Below are 19,983 nucleotides of genomic sequence, written 5' to 3'. Positions count from 1 at the left end.
TGCCTGGAAGCAAAGGTTTGAGAGTCTGAAGGGTTAAGGCTACTGGGTCCCGGGCCCTGATTCTACTGGGACCAGACCTAAAAATAGGGTGGGGGGGGCAGGCGGGCAGGGGAGCACCTCAGATGTGACCTGGCTCTTTGGTTCATCTGTTAGAAGGCAGACAGGCCAGAGGTGTCTCCAGCAGTAGGGACAAAGGAAAGAGTGGGTGGGAAGAAGTGAGGGCGTCTGGGAAAAGTGGGTGCACACTGGTGAAGTACTTGAACACATGCTTACTCACTAGGCCTTGCCTGTGGGAAGCTGCCTACCTGCCCACAGGCTGCCTGGGCCTCCATTGGCAAATGCTGACATATCTGAAGATAATATCTCTGATGACAATGGCGCTGTGGGTGGAGCAAAGGGAGTAACATGGAAGTGATAGGTTGGCTTTTTTACTTTATTTATTTTATTTTATAACCAAAAAACAGACAACGCCTCCCCACCCCCCTCGGTGGAAATTCTAAAGTACCATAGGTGGACCCTAACAACAGCAGGACACAATCAGCCAAGGAAGTCAAGTGAACTGCAGCCTGTCCACGCTAAGAAAACTACGTTTTGCTAAAGTACAGGACAGTCTGTCAAGCACCCAGTGAGGGGTTAGGGCAGATCACTGGCTGGGTAGCCCATCAGGCAGTGTGCACAGTACAAGGGCACTCTGAACAAATAAGCCAACATAGGGGTTTGCACCAGAGTGGGTGGGGAAGGGCAACACAGAAGGAATTTTTATCAACTGTTAACCATGTTTACTTCAAAGAGTACAACTGACTTAAAGGCAGAGGTGGTTTTGTTTATATGCTCTACCACCTTGTTTAGTACCAAGCATTTCATTCCTTTAAAGAGATGTTTTTATTATAGTTTTTAGAATAAATGACTTTGAGCCAAATAGGAGCTTCGTGTGTATAACCCCGCCACTTGGGAGGCGGGAGCTGGGGGATTGCTGCGAGCTCAAGGCCAGCCTAGAACACAGTCACACCCTGTTTCAGAGAGGGGGGGAGGGGCACACACTAAAATAAGGCTAACGAATGTTGGTATTGAGCAGGAAAGTATGCCAGTGTTCTCGGATGTTTGGCCACTGCTGAGTTAATGAGAAGACATGAAAATGTGTGGCATGCCAGGCACTTAGAAAAGGGCACTGACCAATATGGCTGCCTGCAAATGCTTAGCATCCTTGAGAAGCAGGCGTCACTGGGTATGGTGGCACATGTCTGTGATCCCAGCACTTGGGAGGCAGAAGGCAATACAATCCAAGGTAAGCCTTGGCTACCTCAGCATGGGCTCCATGAGATCCTGTCTTGTGGGGGAATGCAGCAGCTAGGAATGCTGGGTGTCCCCACCCTCTTATGGCAGGAGTAAGACAGGGATGCACGGGTCTGGACCAGAGCTATGGGAATGTGCAGTGGGTGAGGGGGTCAGGGGACACCTGGACCTAAGTAGCGAGCAATGTTCCTGCTGACGAGCAGGAGGGGGGGGGGGTCAGACATGCTAGATTCTGGATGTCCGAGGTTCTCCAGAGATTATGTGAACCAATGCCAAGTCCAGAGAGGTACACAGGCCAGTTGGAGAGACAGTTAGGTCAGCAGGGATGGGGATAGGTGACAGCATGGGGCAGTATCAGGCTCGGGAACATGAGCTGCCAGAGGGATACCATGTCGTTGTCATCTCTTAGCATCTTCTGATGAGCAAAAGGTCTACCTTCTCAGCCACTGACATGCAGGCCAGGACCATGGGGAATCTCAGAGGGAGGCAGGACTCTGCCAAGGGGGCCACATAGGCCTTGTCTGTTGTGCTTAACGGTGGGGCTCAAGAGTCCTGAAAACTTGTGATAGAGGGACAATGGGCAGGTAGGTCTGAAGCTGCAAGGCCGCCACCTTTTCCTCCTCTTCTTCTTTTGGTTTTTTGAGACAGAGTTTCTGTGTGTAGCCTTGGCTGTCCTGGACTTGCTTCATAGACCAGCCTGGCCTCGAACTCACAGAGATCTACCTGCTTCTGCCTCCCGGAGGGCTAAGATTATAAGAGGTGACTGTGCCCAGCTTCCATGTCTTCTTGACTAGACAACTCTCATCAAGGATGAGATGGATAGATGCAGGTTAGTTCTGCTCGCCTATTCGGACAAGTCTCAGTGCTTGGGACATAAAGTCGAGGGTTCCGAAGCCTCATGGAGGGTCAGTAAGAAAGGAGTCCAGGGCAGATTATGGATATGACTGGATAAGGATAGGGGCTAGCCCTGAAGTGTCCTGAGTTTGCAGTCTTGAAGGCTTCTTAGACCATAGTGACTGTCTGAAGACCCTGTCAGGAAGGCTCACCCTGGTGACCCCCAACCTGCTGGGCAGTGTGGGGCTCCAGCAAGCAGCCAGTGGCTGCTGACCTGCCAAGGAGAAATGACTGGGCTCTGGAGACTTAGACCTTCTCCAGCTTGGAGGCGTATCTACTGTAGAGCTTGGGCTCCATGTCACGCCACGCGTGTGCAGGGAGTAGATGGCACTGATGCTGGCCTCAGCTAGCAGCAGCCCAGGCTAGGTGGCCTCTTGTTCTCCTGGGTCTTAGGTACCTCTATTCCTGCAAAGATAGTAAAAGATGGCATCAACCAGGTACCCTACAGCTGACAATAGGCAAGGACTACTCTACCCTGACAAGAGAGGTGTGTGGGGGGGAACCCAGGGGACACTTGGGGTTGTGCCAGTCATGTAAACTGCAGGCAAGACACATCTGAAGAACAGGAGCCTAAGCCTGGCCCAGCAGGAGGCCGTGTGGAGAGCAGGGAGGCTGGGGCAGGTGCCTGAGTTGGCAGGTGGGGGTCATGGAAGCTATGAGCCTGGCAGATGGCTAACAGCCCAAAGGTCCCAAGAGGACAGCAAAGATGGCAGGTTAAGGGTGGTATGTGTGGACTTCCGGTGCCTTTCCTGCTCCTCAGCCCCTTCCAGGCCTCTCTGTACTCACGGATTAAGTCTTCATCTCCATCTCCAACCTGGGCCTGGGCGCTGGGCCTCTTCTCTAGGTCCTGAAGTACAGACTGTTCAAATGCTAGGGCTGCAACACGGCTGAAGAACGCCTTCACGTTCTCTCCTGGGGGCCACGAGATAGCTATGTGAGGCTCAAGTGGCCCTCAGGTGCATTATGGGTAAGTGCCAGGTCAGCCCACCCCTAGAGCAGCCATGAAGATTTCAGAACACCCCTGACAGTCACAGTTACTAGCCCATCCACGGCGGGGTGGGGTAGGGGCGCAATACAGTTCTGGGTGGCAACCTGGCTTCCCAGTGGGTTCTGACCCCCATCCCTATCTCCCCCGCCCCAAGCTATTCCCTTGAACCTCTGAGCCTTCTTTTCCTAGCACCTTCCCTCCCGATCAGCTGCTACTGAACACTTGCACCATCTGGAGCAAGCAGGGATTTGGATGTGTGCCTTCTTTCAAGGAGCTGCCCATGTGCTCTTGGCCCTTATGTGGGATCTGTATGCATCCCCTTATGGGTCCCCAACATGGACACTGCCCATGTGCAGCGAAGAACCTGTGCAACTGTGCAGAATAACCCTGCTTGCTCCACAGTGCACCTGCTGTTACTGTGGGCAAGGAGGGTGGGTGCTGTAGGGGAGATGGATGCTATTGATGGGGAAGAGCAGCAGACGGCCCCGGGCATGGGCAGTGCCAGGTGTCTGTGGTGGCCTGGAGGTGGCACTTCCAGTTTCAATTCGTGCCCAGTCTGTGGCCAGATACACACTGTCTCTGTGAGCTTGAGGCTAGGACTACTGGCCCGGTTTCTGAGCTCCCACAGCCTTGGAATCTCTCACGTGCCAGGCACTACAGATCCTTTCGTCTCATCTCCCCAGAGCCCGGATTTCCGGCTTTGCTCTCTGTACTTCCGTACCCTGCAGTCTTTGGCTGATAAATGCACGTGGGGTCCATTACTCACCCGTCTTGGCTGATACGGACCAGTACTCTGCCTGCATCTCATTGGCCAGGTGCACAGCCTCTGCTTCCGCTTGCTCACACGCTGCCGCTGACTGCAACAAACAACCCTGGCTGACCCGGTCTCTTGGCCCTCTTTGCAGGGAGTCCCTCGGATGGCCACCTCTCTCACCACCCTTGCTTCTCACGTCACCCCAAGCAAGTGGCTGTGGTGGGGCATCCCAGGGCAGGCTGCTTGCCCAGAGCTGACACTTGAGTGTTTCGCTAGGGAAATGAGTCATCCTGCCTGTTAGGGGGAGCATAGGCGCTTGAGTATCCTCTTCAATTCCATAGCCCATAGTCCAACACTAGGCATGCCAGTGTTGGTCGCTGTTCCTCAAGTAGGCTGCACACACAGGTATTTTCTGGGGAGCCAGCTGGGGTTGGGCCTCCAGCTTCACTCTGCTTACCAAGAGATCCTTCTTGGTTCCCACGAGGAAGATGAAGCAGGATCCTGCCTCATTCTCCCTCAGCGCATCCTCCAGCCACTGCCTGGGATGTACAGAGGGAAAGCAAGAGACTTTACTTAGCCAGGAGGTACAGGGAAGGTACCCTGACCTACACTGACAAGTGGGGTGCTGGTGCTGGAGCCCCGAGGGCCTCACTGGGACCAGATGGAGCTGGGAATAGAAAGATCCTGGTTTGGGAGAGATGAAGACCCCTGCCATGTACCAGCTTGGAAAAAAAAAATCATCCCTCTTTCCTTCACAGGGCCTGGAAGATGCTGCAGTGAATATCTGAGGCAGACACAAGGAAGATGGGCTTTGGTCCATTGGGTGGACCCTCTGAAATTGGTCATGTTGCCCATATCTTGCCCAACACAGCAAGTGAAAACTTTCTATCAGGAAGGATTAGCTAGGAAATTATTAGGGACCAATGTAAAAGCAAACAGAAAGCAAAATTAAGCTTTCCAATATGGCGGCAGCAGGCTATCAAAGCCAAGTGTGGCCTGCCAGCTAGAGGCCCTGAGCAGGTGGGGAGGAGTCTTTAGGGATAATCGGGGAACTGGCTAGGAAGGGCCCATCATTTTGGGTCCAGCCCAGAGGCTGGAGTTTAGGAGCCCTTCTGGGCAGCTTTGTGAGTCTATGCCACACAGAGGGAGCAGGATCTGGGGTTACTTACCTGGTGTGCTCCAGAGTCTGCACGTCAGTGAGGTCAAAGGTTGTGATGATCACTGTATATACAGGGAAACCCAAAAGCCAATCAGCAACCGGTGTTCTGGGGGAAAGGCTCCCCTAGGTATCTTCCCAGATCATAAGGAGCTACTGGGGTTTCCTCACTGTGGAGACTTAGGGAGGAGTCATCCCATGGTTGCCTCTTGGACCTGCCTTCCTACCAGCCCCCCAAACCCTCTAAACCTGTACCTAGCAGCCTAGTGTGGGGGAGGGGTGCGCACAGAGAAAACCCTGAAGCACTGGACTGTGGCAAGAGATCCTCTGCCATCTGTGGTCCAGTGGGCTAGGTGAGGGCTGTAACTATGGAGACTCTGCTTCCCACATCTGTACATCAGTGATGATGATACCCCAAACTGTCAGGAGGGACACTGCTGTGAGAAGCTGTCAGTCTAGGGCCTGACCCTGGGTAGACTTTTAATTGAAGGATGGGGGTTAGTAACCACCAGTTAAAGGAAATGACTTTTGTGGGCAGAAAACGGTAAGCTGTCTCTGTGGTCAGCTCTTTCGTCATAGCGTCTGCCCTGGTCTCCCAAGGGGAAGGCCACAGCTCTCTGCTGCCCCACTGTGGGTAAGAGCAGGCTGGATAAGGGTTTCCTGCGCACTTTGCCTGGTGATAATCCTACCGGTGCTGGGCATGGCGAGTACTGTTTACAGCAGTATGTCTGGCACCTCACACCACCAGCTCCAGGGAGGCAGCCTGGAGAGGTGACAGCTAGAGGAGGCCATACTGGAGGTTCCACTCACAGCTCAGGTACACACAGCTCATTTCCTGTTCCTCCTCCTCCCTTCCCCGCCCCCCCCCCACCCTGAGACAGGGTTTCTCTGTGTAGCCTTGACTGTCCTGGACTCAATTTGTAGTCCAGGCTGGCCTTGAACTCAAAGCGATCTGCCTGCCTCTGCCTCCCAAGTGCTGGAATTAAAGGCATGCGCCAACACGCACTTTTGATGGTTTCCCCACTTCCATCTCTGATAACTTTGATCCCTGCTCAGTCCCCTCCTTGCCACCCTGAGGCCCCAATAGCTACCTGCCAACTCTGCTGGGTCCACGTGTCACTCCTCTCGGGCCTAGCCCCTCTGACTAAGACAGGAAAAGCCTCTCTTCATGGTCACCTGGGGTATGATGCCATCTTCCCCCCCACCCCCCGGGACTCTTAAACAAGAATGCTCTTTTCTGAGCTGGAATCTGGGGGCCTGAAGCAGCCTGCACCTGGTACTTGAGACTCCCTAAGGTGTGACTATCAAAGACAGGCAGGGTCTAGTCCTCTAGGGGACTTCTTCATCCCTAATCACTGGCTGCAGCACTATTCCAGTGGCTCCTGGAGGACAAAAAAGCAGATGACATAGGTTGAGGTATCCAGCGTCTTTCGGTTGCTCACCCTGGGCCCCGCGGTAGTAGGCAGATGCAATACATTTGAACTTCTCCTGCCCGGCTGTGTCCCAGCTGTGAGGGGAAGAGGGAGACAGGAAAGCAGAGCGGGCAGGTTAAGCAGTCACAGTATTCTAAGGCAATGGAACAGTGAGGTCATGGGAAGATCTTAGGACCTACAGCAACATGCTAGCCACACATGAACAACAGGAGGTGCCTGGGTGCTCCAAGTTTTCCCAGCAGCCAGCTCCTGCCATCCCTCTTAGTGACAGTATAAATGACCATATGTTCTATATACGTTCTATATAGCAGGACGATGCTGGGGTCTCAGGACAGGCCCTCAGTATATGTGTGACGGGGATACTGTTTCACCTTCAGCACAGTAGCCCCCCAGGTGGGTAATGGGGCTAACAGGGATACAGGTCACACCCCCTGGGCAACTAATCAGTTAGCTCTGGCTTTCTGAAACAAGTTGTTGAGAAGGAAACAGAAGTTGAGCCCTAGATCCATGGGAAAGGAACGGAATACTAGATTAATAATGTCTGCCAAGGTGACAAGATGGAAGAGGGGAAGGGGCCATTCTGAGATCTGCTTGTACTGGCTTAAAACAGGTTGGCAACATGCAGGGGCGACCCTGAAATCCAATCTACAATCCATCACTTGTTTTTTTTTTTTTTCCAATCCATCACTTTATAAAGTCAATGTTCATTTTTGTTTGTTTGTTTGTTCTCAGTAAGGTAAAAAGATAACCCACAAATGTGCTACCAATGATCTGAATTTGTTTCCAAGCAGTTCAGCATAACGAAAGCCTCAGGGCAATATTCCTTCATTAATTCATCATTTTTTTTTCCATCTCTGAAGAAACCTCTGGGAGTGGGCATAAAGTAAGCCAGGTACGTGGCTGGCAATGGCTTCAACATAAGATACTGAGAGTCTGGGCTGGGCAGTGTCCCTTTTATTTTGGGCCCTCCAATTAGATATTGCCTGGAGCTATGATGGGAGCCGGGTTGCTGGTCACTGTATAGGTCCCTCCCACTGTCTGTATAACGGCACCATCTGGCTGCTCCCTCTAGACCAGACCTTTGCTCCTCTCAGCTTTCCAGAACTCTCAGTCCTGAAGCCCTGGATTTTCGCTCTGAGCCAACCCTGTGCTCACCCTTGGACTGGCTGTGTTATCCTCTGGCTCCCGGGTTACACTGGGGCACTGTCTCCATGGAGCCGGGAGCTGACACAGGAGCTATGGGCTCTGCCTTGACAGGGCATAGAGGAGTAAAGACTAAAGCCAGAGAGGAAGACAGGGAAGGAGACTAGAATAGAGGCCGTGTGTGTGTGTGTGTGTGTGTGTGTGTGTGTGTGTGTGTGTCTACAGGAAGAGCACAGCAACTACTACATAAGACAGCAGGGAGGAGAGAGGGGCCTCACCAGAGAGCGCAGGGCTCTGGTAGCTGGGGAAGGCCTGCAAGATCGTCTGGGAAGAGAGGAGAGTGAAGTCCAAAGCACACAGCATTTTCACCAAGGTGGAAAGTCAACCCTGAAAACGCTCTGCACTGATGTGGGGGAAACGGGTGGGAAGTGGGGGCAGAAACACCGAGCCACTGAGAGGCAAAGTCACGGGGTTAGCCAAGATTACAGACCGAGGGGGAAGAACAGGATGGACAGAGGAGGTCCATACACGGCTACAGAGGGCGCAGTGATTGGACGATGGAGAGCAGCAGGCTAGAGAACGGGTGAGGGCAGGGTGGCCTCCGGCAGAACTCTCCTCACCCAAGGCCAGCACACAGGACTGACTCTGTAAAGGTAACCTTTATTCTCCTGGCTCAATTGTTGTCTGGGAAGTTTACTGCCTTCTGCTAACCTAGGCCTAGTCCTGGAAGCTTCTAGCCTCTGTAAATCTAACCTAGGCCTAGAATGGTTTCAGCTTCTGAGACTTACTGCTTAATAAACTCACCTTTTCTTGTTCTGGCTGAGCTCTGGGCTGGCTGGTTCAACTTAACTAACTAGCTGTTCTGGCTCAAACTCTTCTCCCAACTGACTTATTTAAACTGGCTTCTCTCTCAGCCTGGCCTCAAACTAACTCAGCAATCTGCTCTAATCTTCTGGCTTCTTCTCATTTTCTGGCTCATTCCATCTTTACCTGAGTGCTCTTTCTGCAACTTATCTATTACTGCTCTGCTCTCTGTAAAACTGCTTCTTAAGTAGCTTCCCTTTCCTCTCTCTTCTCACGTGAGTTGGGTGTATCTATTCTGTCAAATCTTCTCTGATTCGTCACCTTTTCTGCCATTCAATTAGGCATCACTTTCAAACATGGGTGCTCCCTTCTACAAACTAACTTTACCTTCATTTGGTATTAAAGGCATGTACCACACCATGCCTGGATCTATGCTTTTCTTTACCTGATATTTGCTCTATACCAGGCTGGCCTTGAACTCATGTCTGTTTGCTTCTGTCTCCTGTATTAAAGATGGGTTTCTATTCCAGCCAGATCACCGAGACCTAGAAGATCTTTTGATAATATTTCTTGCCAGAACAGCCATGTTCTGAATTAACATTCCTCTGCAGACTTTGCCCTATTTTATAGCTGAGATTAGAGGTTCAGAGCTCAGGAAGAAACTGCCAGAAGCCAAACTGCTGCTTGTGAGACCACAGGGGGTTCCACTGGGGGAGCAGGTGGGGAAGATGGACCTTGGGAAGAAGCTGCTGGGGAGGAGAATGCATGAGCGTGCAAGGTTGGCTGTGAGGACCATCCCAGATCTGATGACCAACAAGAGGCAACAGTGAGGACGGAGAGAATCTAGGGACTCATAAACCATGAAGCCTGGTTTCTTACAACCACCCAGGGCTGGCCTTGCCTAGATGCACCCTTGCTGTGCATTATGGGGCACAGAGGAAAAAGACCTGGCTGAGGCCTTTCCCCAGGGGAAGCCTGGAAACCCTGGGGTGGGATGGGGTGGGGGTAGGGGACTGGAAATCACATTGGCAGAGACTTACATCTGCAGGCTGTAGGGGATCCCCGCAATCTCAAAACGCTCGATTTCAAAGTCTACCCCGATAGTGGCCTTGTAATCGCGGTCAAAAACATTCTTGCACAGCCTGTGGGAGGGGAGGGAGTCATCAGAAGTCCCCTCACAAAAATGGGAAGAGACATTCTGCAGGAAATATGAGTCCCCAGTAGGCAATCGATAAATGATGGTGGCAGGGTATAATAGCGCACACCTTTAATCCCAGCCCTAGGGAGGCAGAGGCAGGCGGATCTCTGTGAGTTCGAGGCCAGCCTGGTCTACAGAGCAAGTTCCAGGCCAGCCAGAGCTATAGTGAGACCTTGTCTCAAAAGAACGAAAAGCAAGGAAAGTGATGGTGCCGGGGCCATGGGTGTGCAGGCGTGTTTATCAGGTTTCCATCACCACAACAAAATCCTGAGATGATGGCAGCCCATGAGGAGGTCGTCTGGACTCAGAGTTTTACATGTTCTTTTGCTTGGTTATATGGCATCACCATGACATACCAAGAGAACATCCCTCATGACCAGGAAGTAGAAGAGGGGGATGAGTTGGGACATGCTCTTCCCTTCGTGTGGACACCCCCAATGACCTAATGACCCCCCCCACAAGGCTCTATCTCTTAAAAGTTCTGCTGCCTAACAAAAGTGCCATGAGGTGGAGACCACAAGTCTCTGACACACAGACCTTTGAGAAGTATTTATCCCAACCATAGCAACTGGGCAGCCGGTGAGAATGATGTGGGGGAGGGCAGCTGCATCAGCCCAGAAAGCAAACACTGTGATACGAGTTGTGAGAGGAATTGAGGGTCTGTTCCCAGGGAGGACAGTGCAGGGGCCACATACGGATGGTGTGATGAATACTAAGTATCTAGGATGCTTTGCCATCTGTCAGTCACCATAATGGCGTCCATATGTGTGTGTGTGTGTGTGTGTGTGTGTGTGTGTGTGTGTGTGTGTGCGCGCACGTGCATGTATTTGTGTATGTGTGTGTGTGTATGCACATGTATTTGTGTATGTGTGTATGTTTTTAATTGCTCTCCACCAGATCTCTCACTGATTTGGCTAAACTTGCTGGGCAGAGAGTCCTCCTATTGCTGTTTCCCCAGTGCTGGGAGTACAGGCATGCGCTGCCACACCTGGCTTCTTCATGGGTCCTGGGGATTAAATTCAGGTTTGGGCATTTATGCAGCAGGCACTTTATCGACTGAGTCAATCTCTTGAGATCCTAATCTCCCTCTTTCAAAAACTTAATTTATTAACTTTTAAAATGATGTGTGGGGCTGGAGAGATGGCTCAGCGGTTAAGAGCACTGATTGTTTTTCCAGAGGACCCAGGATTCAATTCCCAGCACCCACGTGGCAGTTCACAACTGTCTGTATTCCAAGATCTGACACCCTCACATAGACATACATGCAGACAAAACACCAATGCACATAAAATAAAAATAAATAAATTATTTTTAAAAATGATGTGTGTGTGTGTGTGTGTGTGTGTGTGTGTGTGTGTGTGTGTGTGTGCATGTGTGGAGTATAGGTGCTTGTGGTGGTCAAAGGAGTCAGACCTTCTGGAGCTGGAGTTGAAAGTGGTTATGAGAGTTGCTGGGCATTGGTGGCGCACACCTTTAATCCCAGCACTTAGAGGCAGGCAGGTCACTGGGAGTTCGACTCTGCCCTGGTCCACAAAGTTAGTCCAGGACAGCCAAGGCTACATAGAGAAACCCTGTCTTGAAAAACCAAAACCAAAACCAAAACCAACCAACCAACCAAAAAACCTGTCGGGGGAAGAAAAAAGAAAAAAGAAAAGAAAAAGAAAGTAGTTATGAGCCATACAATGTGGATGCTGGGACTCACTCAAATTCTACTGTTGTGGCACAGCAGTACCACTGAGAAGTACCGTCCTCCCTGACAGTGGCCACTCCCTTCAAACTGGTTCCCCTCCCCATGAAGCTGTGTCATGGTCTCACAGGTCACGTGTCATCTGGGGCTCCCAGGCAAATGCACCATAACTTGGTGCTGGGAGGTGCAGCCGGCCTGACGGCATGAGGACGGTGGGAGGGCTTACCTGTGGATGAGGCTGGTCTTCCCCACATAGAGATCGCCAACCACCACCACCTTGGAGAGTCTGAGCCTGGGGGAAATATGGCTGTATGACCCTGGAGAACGGTATTCAGAGCGTCTGCAGCGCATCCAAGCCTTCCCCTCCCTGCACTACCTGAATGAGTCACACTTAAGGCCTATCCCGATAAGCCATTCTCTAGCCCTGGGGTGTGGGAGAACTTGTTTTTTCTGGGAATTCTACTACCCCTCTGGCTATATCCTTCACCCCACTTGGCCAAAGTCACTCCTGAGAATTACCAAGGGGCGTGAGGAGAGGCTGCATCATAAACCGAGGGGGGTGGGGAGGAGCGCATGTGAGTACTGTGAAAACCACCATCAGGCACACGGAAACTGGCGTGGGGTGCTGCACCAAAGGTGTAGACAAGGAACCCACAGACAGGAGACACTGTTGCAAGGCATGAGTTGGGAGTCCTGCATCCCAGCCTCCACACCAACCTCTGGGATGTGGACCTGTGTGGGGCCAGCTCACACAGCAGGTATGGACGGGGGTGAGGTAGGCCAACGGGTACACTGTGAACAGAACCTGGGGTCTGTGTGTCTGGGCTTGTGGTTTGAGGGAGAGAGTGGCTCTGTGATTCTTGGGCTCCTTGGAGACACTGCTCACCAAGAGCAACTGCTACCTTCTCTCCTGTATGGGTGTACCCTGTGCCTTGGGCGGTGGCTTCTCTGAGACTGTTAATAAGACTTTGAAGAGTTTCTGGGCTCAGGGGGTGAAGGTGTTTGCCGCCAAGCTGATGACCTGACTTCAGCCTCCAAGACCTGTTTGCTGAAGGAGAGACCTGATTCTTGCAAGTTGCCTCCTGACATCTGCACACATGTCACGGCATACCCAGCCACCAAATTAATACAATAATAATTTTTAAAAAAGCATTTCTGCATTTCCAAAAGACCTCAATGCTTAAACTGACCATCCTGGGACTATCTAGGGGCACCCTCTGTTTGCAGACTGCATGAGGGCAGTTGATATTTGTGTCTCTTATCTTTCCACACTAGCCAGGGCTGGGGCTGTGTCTGCCCTGCTCCCAGGCAGCTCTCTCATTTTGGAGCAGGCCAGCCTCGATCCCCTTGTCTGAGTACAGGTACCTCTTAGGATTGTATAATCATGGATACTCTCAGTGCCTCAGTTTCCCTACCTCTGGTGGCATTGTGTAGGGTTAAGTAGGTGGTTTGCATGAAGATCTGGATATGAAATAGCAACCCCAGGTGAAGCCGTTACTTTTCTTTTTCAAGACAGGGTTTCTCTGTGTAGCCTTGGCTGTCCTGGACTCACTTTGTACACCAGGCTGGCCTCGAACTTACAGAGATCTGCTTGCCTCTGCCTCCTGAGTGCTGGGATTAAAGATGTGCGCCACCAACACCCGGCTGAAGCCGTTACTTTTTTTTTTCGAGACAGGGTTTCTCTGTGTAGCCTTGGCCATCCTGGACTCACTTTGTAGACCAGGCTGGCATCGAACTCATAGTGATCCGCCTGCCTCTGCCTCCCGAGTGCTGGGATTAAAGGCGTGCGCCACCACGCCCGGCCAAAGCCGTTACTTTTTAATCCCGCTAACCACCACCACCAGTTCTGACCAGAGATTTGCCTCCATTTGTGCAGCCTTGGGGACCTCTGAGATGGGCTTTCTCTCTTGTGATCGGACTCCATCTATGTGACCTCAGTGAGCTCAGCCAGCCACTTGAGCTGGCTATGACCTACTCGGGAGGGAAGGAGAGAGCAGGCTTTTGTCCCTGTTTGTTAGAAGGAGAAAGGACTACTGCAAAGTCCCCTTTCTCAGTGGACAGTTGCTGCTGGGGTAGAAACAGCAGGCACAGCCAGCCCCGGCTCTCAGGTCTGGGGGGCAGAAAGACAGAAAAACCTATAGTTCTGTGACATAAGATTTTGGGGCCCCCGAGAGCACAGAAGAAGGGGGCACCATGTAGAGTCAGGTCGGGGACAGGAACAGCGGGTGGTAAGAGAACCCTGGAGGATCTGACATATAGAAACCTGAAGAGATGAGAGGCAGTCAGCACTGGTTCTGGCAGATCGACTGGACCTGTGCTGAAACTTTCCCCGGGATGAAAAGTCCCGATAACACACTGCACTGGTTCAGTCGGTGCGCTCGATTTGCTCATGTTTTCATTTTACACATGCATTTCTGCTTCTATTCTCTCTCTGTCTTCCATGTCCTTGTCCCGTGGGCTTACCCAGCAGTGCCCGTGTTCCTCTGCTGGCAGGCTGCGCTGACGTGGCTGTGGAAGTGTTCCTTGAGCTGCAGGCAGGCATCAGGTGTGTACCACTACAAAGAGACAGACGGACATATAGCCAGACGAGCGGACCACCCTACAAACTGGGCATCAGAGTGGTGAGACCAACTCCCTCAGCTGCCTCCTCTCCTGAAACGTGAGGCTTGCAGTCTCTATAGCATTCCTCTGGCCCCTTATGCAGGCTGTGGGGTGGGGAAGTCTAAGCCTACTTCCCAGACATGGAAACAGAGGCACGCAAAATAATGAGAAAAACTTGCCTCAGGAAGCATCACACAGACCCAGCCTGACCTGGTCAGCAAGGCCTCAGGCTTGTGAAGTGGCCCTCGGATGCAGGACAGACATGGCTAGCTGCAGCCTGTGGTCTTGGCTGCTGAGGACTGTGAGGGAATTCCATCTATGAAAATAGGACAGAGTTCCCCAGACTGACTCCCTAGGGCTGGAGCTCTGGAGGCAAAGGCAGCAGGGTCAAATTGTAGCTCTCCCAAGCCCAGTTGTGTTGATGTCAAGCAGTTTTCCCTATCTCTCCGAGCTCCAGTGTCCTGTTCTGTGAATAGTGTCTTTTGTGCCATGAGACCGGGGGGCTGTTTTTTATTTATTTTTATTTTTTATTTTTTGTACTTCCTTTCTATTTGGCTCATGAGACACCAGCCGGCACCAACCATCCCTGGTTGCTATGCTCGCACTCTATTGAGAAAGTAATGGCCCAAGCTCACCACAAACAAACAAACAAACAAACAAACACCAGGGGAATTCTCTAATATCTGAGGCACAAAGGCTTTCTCTGTCAGCGTGTGCAGAAGGCAGCTAGAGGGAATAATGAAGAATGCGAGGAAGCAATGGCTGCAGATGGGAGCACCCACTGCCTACAGCCACCTTCTTCCTCTTTGCTGGGTTTGGCACAGAATTCAAAAGACACAAGATGTCTCCCTCCACACCTGTCCGGGCCACACGGAGGCTACGATGGACAAGAGTGGCTTTTTTTCTTTTATTGAAAAAAATATATATATATATTATTTTCTGCACTTTACGTTCTGCTTACACTTTCCCCTCCCCCTACTCCTCCTAGTCCCCTCCCATCGGGATCCATGACTTTTCTATATGGATAGAACAGACAGCTAAAGAATAATAATAAAATTAAAATAAATAAAAACAAACAAATCGGCCAGGTGGTGGTGGAGCATGCCTTTAATTCCAGCACTCCAGAGGCAGAGGGAGAGAGGAGGATCTCTGAGTTCGAGGCCAACCTGGTCTACAGAGTGAGTTCCTGGAAAGTTAGAGCTACACAGAGAAACCCTGTCTCAAAACCAAAAGCCAAACCAAACCAAGCCAAACCACCAAAATAAAACCCAAACAAATTAGAGTATGACAAGACAACCAAAGAAGGAAAAGAGCCCCCCCCCAAAAAAAGCATATAGAATCAGAGATGCATGTTTGCATAAACAGAAATCCGATAAAAACCCCAAACTGAGAGCCCTAACATAGATGCAAATGGCTGTAAGCTAGAAGGAAAAAACAAAACAAAACAAAACAAAACACCCCAAACAAACCAAAGCCCTGACAACATCATGAGACGAAGAACCACGGAGTTAGTTTTCGGTTGGCCATCTACTGCTACCCTTTGGTACCCATCAGGCCTACCCTTAAGAGTAGTTTGCTTCCCCAGTGAGACTCCTTTGGAAGAAACTAATTTTTCATTTGCTAGTGGCTATCCATGGACAACATGATCTTTTTTTTGTTTTGTTTTGTTTGTTTTTTGAGACAGGGTTTCTCTGTGTAGCCTTGGCTGTCCTGGACTCACTTTGTAGACCAGGCTGGCCTCGAACCCACAGCGATCCGCCTGCTGCTGCCTCCTGAGTGCTGGGATTAAAGGCGTGTGCTACCACCGCCCCAGCGACAATGTTACCTTTCAGAAATATTTTATGTAGTTGCTTCCCACCCCTCCTTTTCTCTTTTTTCTTTTTGCAATGACAGGAATTTTTATCATATATTTGTTTTTATTTATTTGTTTTTATTTAATCACTCCACAGCCTGATCCCAGCCCCCTCCCTCCTATCATCCCAGCCCCACCTTCGCATCCCCTCCCCCCCAATGCCAGGAATTTAACCAAGTGCTTCTCACATACATGAGAGCGTGATACACACACTTGACTACACACAGCTCCATCCTTTGCATTGTGCATAATGGTTTGCTTCGGCTTCCCTTACCACTGGGAGGAGGTGCCTCGTCCCTCCTGTCTGTATCGAGGGGCAGCATCACAACCCGCATTCCTATGGATATGGATATTGAATCTGGCTTTCTGCTCATAGCCACTGCTATAATGAATGCCTGGCCTTGTACACCCTCTCCACTCACACCAGGGCACATACAGAATGAATTTCTAGAAGCAGGATGGCTACCTAATGGGCAGAGGCATTTGTAATGTAATGTGGGTAAACACTGTTCCCCCGCCCCACCAATAAAGCATTTATTTAGCATTTCCCTCCGTAGTTAATATTGGGCTGTGGTACAGATGGGAGTTTTCAGCAAAGAGTGAAAGCAGAATGGCAATGGAGAAAGCTCTGGATTTGGGGATCAGACGTTACAACACTATTTTTTTTTAAAGATTTATTTATTTTATTTATTACATATGAATGCTTTATCTGCAGAAGAGGGTATCAGATTACATTATAGATGGTTGTGAGCCACCATGCCGTTGCTGGGAACTAAACTCAGGACCTCTGGAAAGAGCAGGCAGCGCTCTTAACCACTGAGCCATCGTTCCAGCCCTACACTATTTTTTTTTTTTTGCAAGCTTTTAAAAAAAATATTTTCAGCTTCTGAGACTTACTGCTTTATTTATTTATTTATTTATTTATTTATTACACATACAATGTTCTGCCTACATGTATGTCTACAGACCAGATGAAGGCATCAGATCACACATGGTTGTGAGCCACCATGTTGTTGCTGGGAATTGAACTTAGGACCTCTGGAAGAGTAGACAGTGCCCTTAACCACTGAGCCATCTCTCCAGCCCAACACTATTTTTTTTAAAGGTGGATCTTGTTACATAGTCGAGGCTGAGGTCAAACTCACAATCCTGTCTGACTTCCAAATGCTGGGACCTCAGGTGTGTGCCACTGCACCTGTGCATTCTCTCACGTTTGCAACAAACCCCCCACCCAAGTGCTAGGATAAAATTCATGGTTTTGCAAATGCTTTCCCACCAAGTTACATCCCCACCCTCTGGAGAACTAATAATAATAATAATAATAACGAGGAACGTCATGACTTTGGGAACCTTACACTTACTATATGAGCTTGTGCCCAGAGGCAACTCTTCATGCGTCATGAGCTCCCAGAGCTTGGGTGACTTGCCTCTGGCCACAGCTATGACGGCATCAAGATTTACATGGAGGACGAAGTGGCTTATAACCTCCATGCCATTACGGCTACTCTCCCTTACTACTGGCCTGCTTTAGAGGAACTCAACACCCAGACTTTCAGCTTCTCAGAAATAAGACCAACCTCTGGGATTCACTTGCTTGACTTCTGGCGGGGGGTTGGGGGGCGTGGGGGGTTAAGGTGGGTTAGCAAAGCTGAGTATGGCTGAAATGTCACATCAGCAACGAAGACTAATAAGGGCACATTCCTGTCATCCCAGCACTTGAGAGACTGCGGCAGGAGGATGGCAGCTTTTAAGGCTAGGCTGGGATACATAGTGAATTCCAGGTTGGTCTCATATGGTAGAGACTTTTTTTTTTTTTGGCAAAATGCTCCAGACCCAAACAAACAAACAAACAAGAAACAAGAAGTGTTCTGATGACTGTACCTTTGGGAAGCTGGTGATGATGCGGTCCTGGCTCACAGGGGGCCCCAAAGGGGTCCAAGAGGACCTCATTCCTCCAGTGTCCTGTAGACTCAATCAATGGGGAAAAGAGTATTACACAAAATATATGAGGTCAGTTTCTGCATTGTGGCCTAGCGCATAAAACTAGAACAGCACATGCTAGGTGCTGTGTGATCAAACAGAATTCCGAGTGGGCTAGTTTCTCAACAAAGCAAGAGAGGACCCCAATAGTCAAAGGGGACCAGTCAACCTGGGCCAGAGTGAATTATTCTATAAGGTAAATAACTTTGGAACAACCAATTTGCTTTTTATACTATTTCTACTTTCCTTTCTTTTCTTCTGTCTATAAAACCAAACTCCTGGCTAGGTGTAGTGGTGACACAGGGGTGGGGGGTGGGGCACTTGGGAACCAGAGGGAGGAGGAGGATGAGTCCCAGTCTTAAAAAGACCCAAACCGAACCAATAAAAACAGGAGAGCACTCACTTTCATTTTAAAGGATGAAGTGTTGCCCAGCTCTAGATTCGCGAAATCTATTATGACTAACATTGTTATACTTGTCTTTTAACAAGAATTAGAAAGCCATACAAATCCTCAAAAATGCACCTGGGAGTCTCGTCATCACTTTAAAAACACACCTGGGCCTCCATCTCTATCAGCAATACCAGGCAGAGGCCGTTCAATCCGTAGGCAGCACAGGGGCGGAGGGGCAAGCCCACACCCCATCTTGCCTGGAGTCAGGAGTGAGTGTGTGCCTATTGACCAGTGCCTATTTAGAGAGGCTCCTTCTCTGGGTTCACTTTCTTGGCACGAAGGAGGCATGCAAACACCTGGCTGCGCATCACAGCCCAGATAACGGAACTAAAGAGTAGGGAGGGGGTCCCCTGTTCTTAATCTGTTGTAAGATGGAGCCTCTGAGTGCTATGGCGACTTTTGGTTCCAGCCCCTTTCCCTGATAGTCCTTATATCACCCAGAGTCTGCCCCCACCCCCGCCCCCAAGCCTACTGTCCTCCACATCTGACCCAGCTCCCGCAGAGGCCTGGCCTGGAGTGGACGTTCAGTGTGGAAAACCTGGCCTACAGCCACACTCAGGCTTGGAGAGCAGGGGACACGAGAGCCTCAGGACCATACCCTCCAGGTTGCGTCCGCAACAAGGAGTGTGCACGGACTCACCAAAGCTACAAAGATTGGGTTCCGGCGGGCGGGCCGCTGCAAATCACCACAGCAACGCTGGGCCTCGCGGGACTGGCTCGCAGCTTTCGAATCCCGACGTCGGGGGCGGGGTCTGGACCCTCCTTTAAGTCCTTGAAAACCGGTGGCACTGGGCCCCGAGCGGAGTCATCACCATAGCAACCAGAGTCTCCCGGGGCGCCGAGCTCCGCGCTCAGAGGCTTCCGGACTCTGCTAGAGCGCCCAGGCTCACCATGACAATCAGGGCGGGGCCGGTGGGTGGTGTCTGGGTGGGGGTACACGTGAAGGGGTTAGCTCAATTGGCTCACTGTGGCCGCCTTGGTGGGCCGGGTCGTGACAGTCCCTGGAAAGGGGGTAATGGTATTGGATTGAAGCCAGGCATCCTCCCCGCGGCAAGGGGAGAACACACTTCATGCCTACCATCTGCCTTACTGCGTCGGTTTGAATTTAATGCTATTTGGAAATCAGGTGCCTGGCTTCTGGAGCGCGTGCTGAAAAATTAATTTCCCTGATTAATGGATGTCTAAAAAGCTGACTCAAGTTACTGGGCTTCTTCCAGCTTGTTTCTGTTGAAAGGCGAGGTGTGTGTGTGTGTGTGTGTGTGTGTGTGTGTGTGTGTGTGCGCGCGCGCATGCGCGCAGATTGTATTCCCGAGGCTTTAGAACTCTTGCCAGAACTGGCAAGTTCAGCTTTTCCAACTTTGGTGTTCGTTCTCTCTCTCTCTCTCTCTCTCTCTCTCTCTCTCTCTCTCTCTCTCCTCCCTCCGTCTCTGTCTCTCTCTCTGTCTCTCTCTCCCTCTCTCTCTCTCTCTGTCTCTCCCCCTGCTTACCTCCCTCTCTCTTTCTCCTCCCTCCCCCTCTATCTTTCTCTTAGACAAGAAAACTAAAAGCCTCATTTAAAAAAAAGTTGCCTAGTGAGTTTGAAATAGAATTGAACGAAGATTTTCTGACTCCCAGCCCTGGGGGTGTTCACCATACCTTCCTAAAATAAAACTAGGACAGTCTGGGCTAGAGAGACCCTTTAAGACTTGATCCAGCACCAAGTAGATTTCTAAGTGTAGTATGGGCTCCTTGCTAAAAGATCTATTCCTG

The 19,983-nt window shown here is 50.6% G+C and overlaps 1 protein-coding gene across 9 annotated transcripts; it reads right to left on the bottom strand.

Annotated features, from left to right (window-relative positions):
* Positions 1-413: 413 nt before the first annotated feature.
* RAB36 (RAB36, member RAS oncogene family) lies at positions 414-19,087 on the bottom strand. Of its 9 annotated transcripts, none has more exons than XM_084754702.1 (11): positions 18,875-19,087; positions 17,685-17,765; positions 13,814-13,905; positions 11,577-11,667; positions 9,506-9,607; positions 6,528-6,592; positions 5,099-5,150; positions 4,387-4,468; positions 3,942-4,032; positions 2,974-3,099; positions 414-2,592 (listed from the first exon to the last, which is right to left on the bottom strand). In XM_084754702.1, exons 3-11 carry the CDS (start codon positions 13,890-13,892, stop codon positions 2,534-2,536), a joined length of 747 nt encoding a protein of 248 aa, XP_084610828.1. In that variant the 5' UTR covers positions 13,893-13,905; positions 17,685-17,765; positions 18,875-19,087; the 3' UTR covers positions 414-2,533. The 9 variants fall into 9 exon arrangements, with proteins under 9 accessions (XP_084610828.1, XP_084610829.1, XP_084610831.1 ...); XM_084754703.1 differs by lacking the exon at positions 18,875-19,087 and adding an exon at positions 18,833-18,857; XM_084754697.1 differs by having other exon boundaries at positions 415-2,592; positions 11,577-11,642; positions 18,875-19,081.
* Positions 19,088-19,983: the final 896 nt, after the last annotated feature.

The sequence above is a fragment of the Acomys minous genome, assembly GCF_964271855.1.
Source record: "Acomys minous genome assembly, chromosome: 13".
Lineage (NCBI taxonomy): Eukaryota > Metazoa > Chordata > Mammalia > Rodentia > Muridae > Acomys > Acomys minous.
Note: the sequence above shows the minus strand (reverse complement) of the source record. Positions and strands in the feature narration are given on the sequence as shown.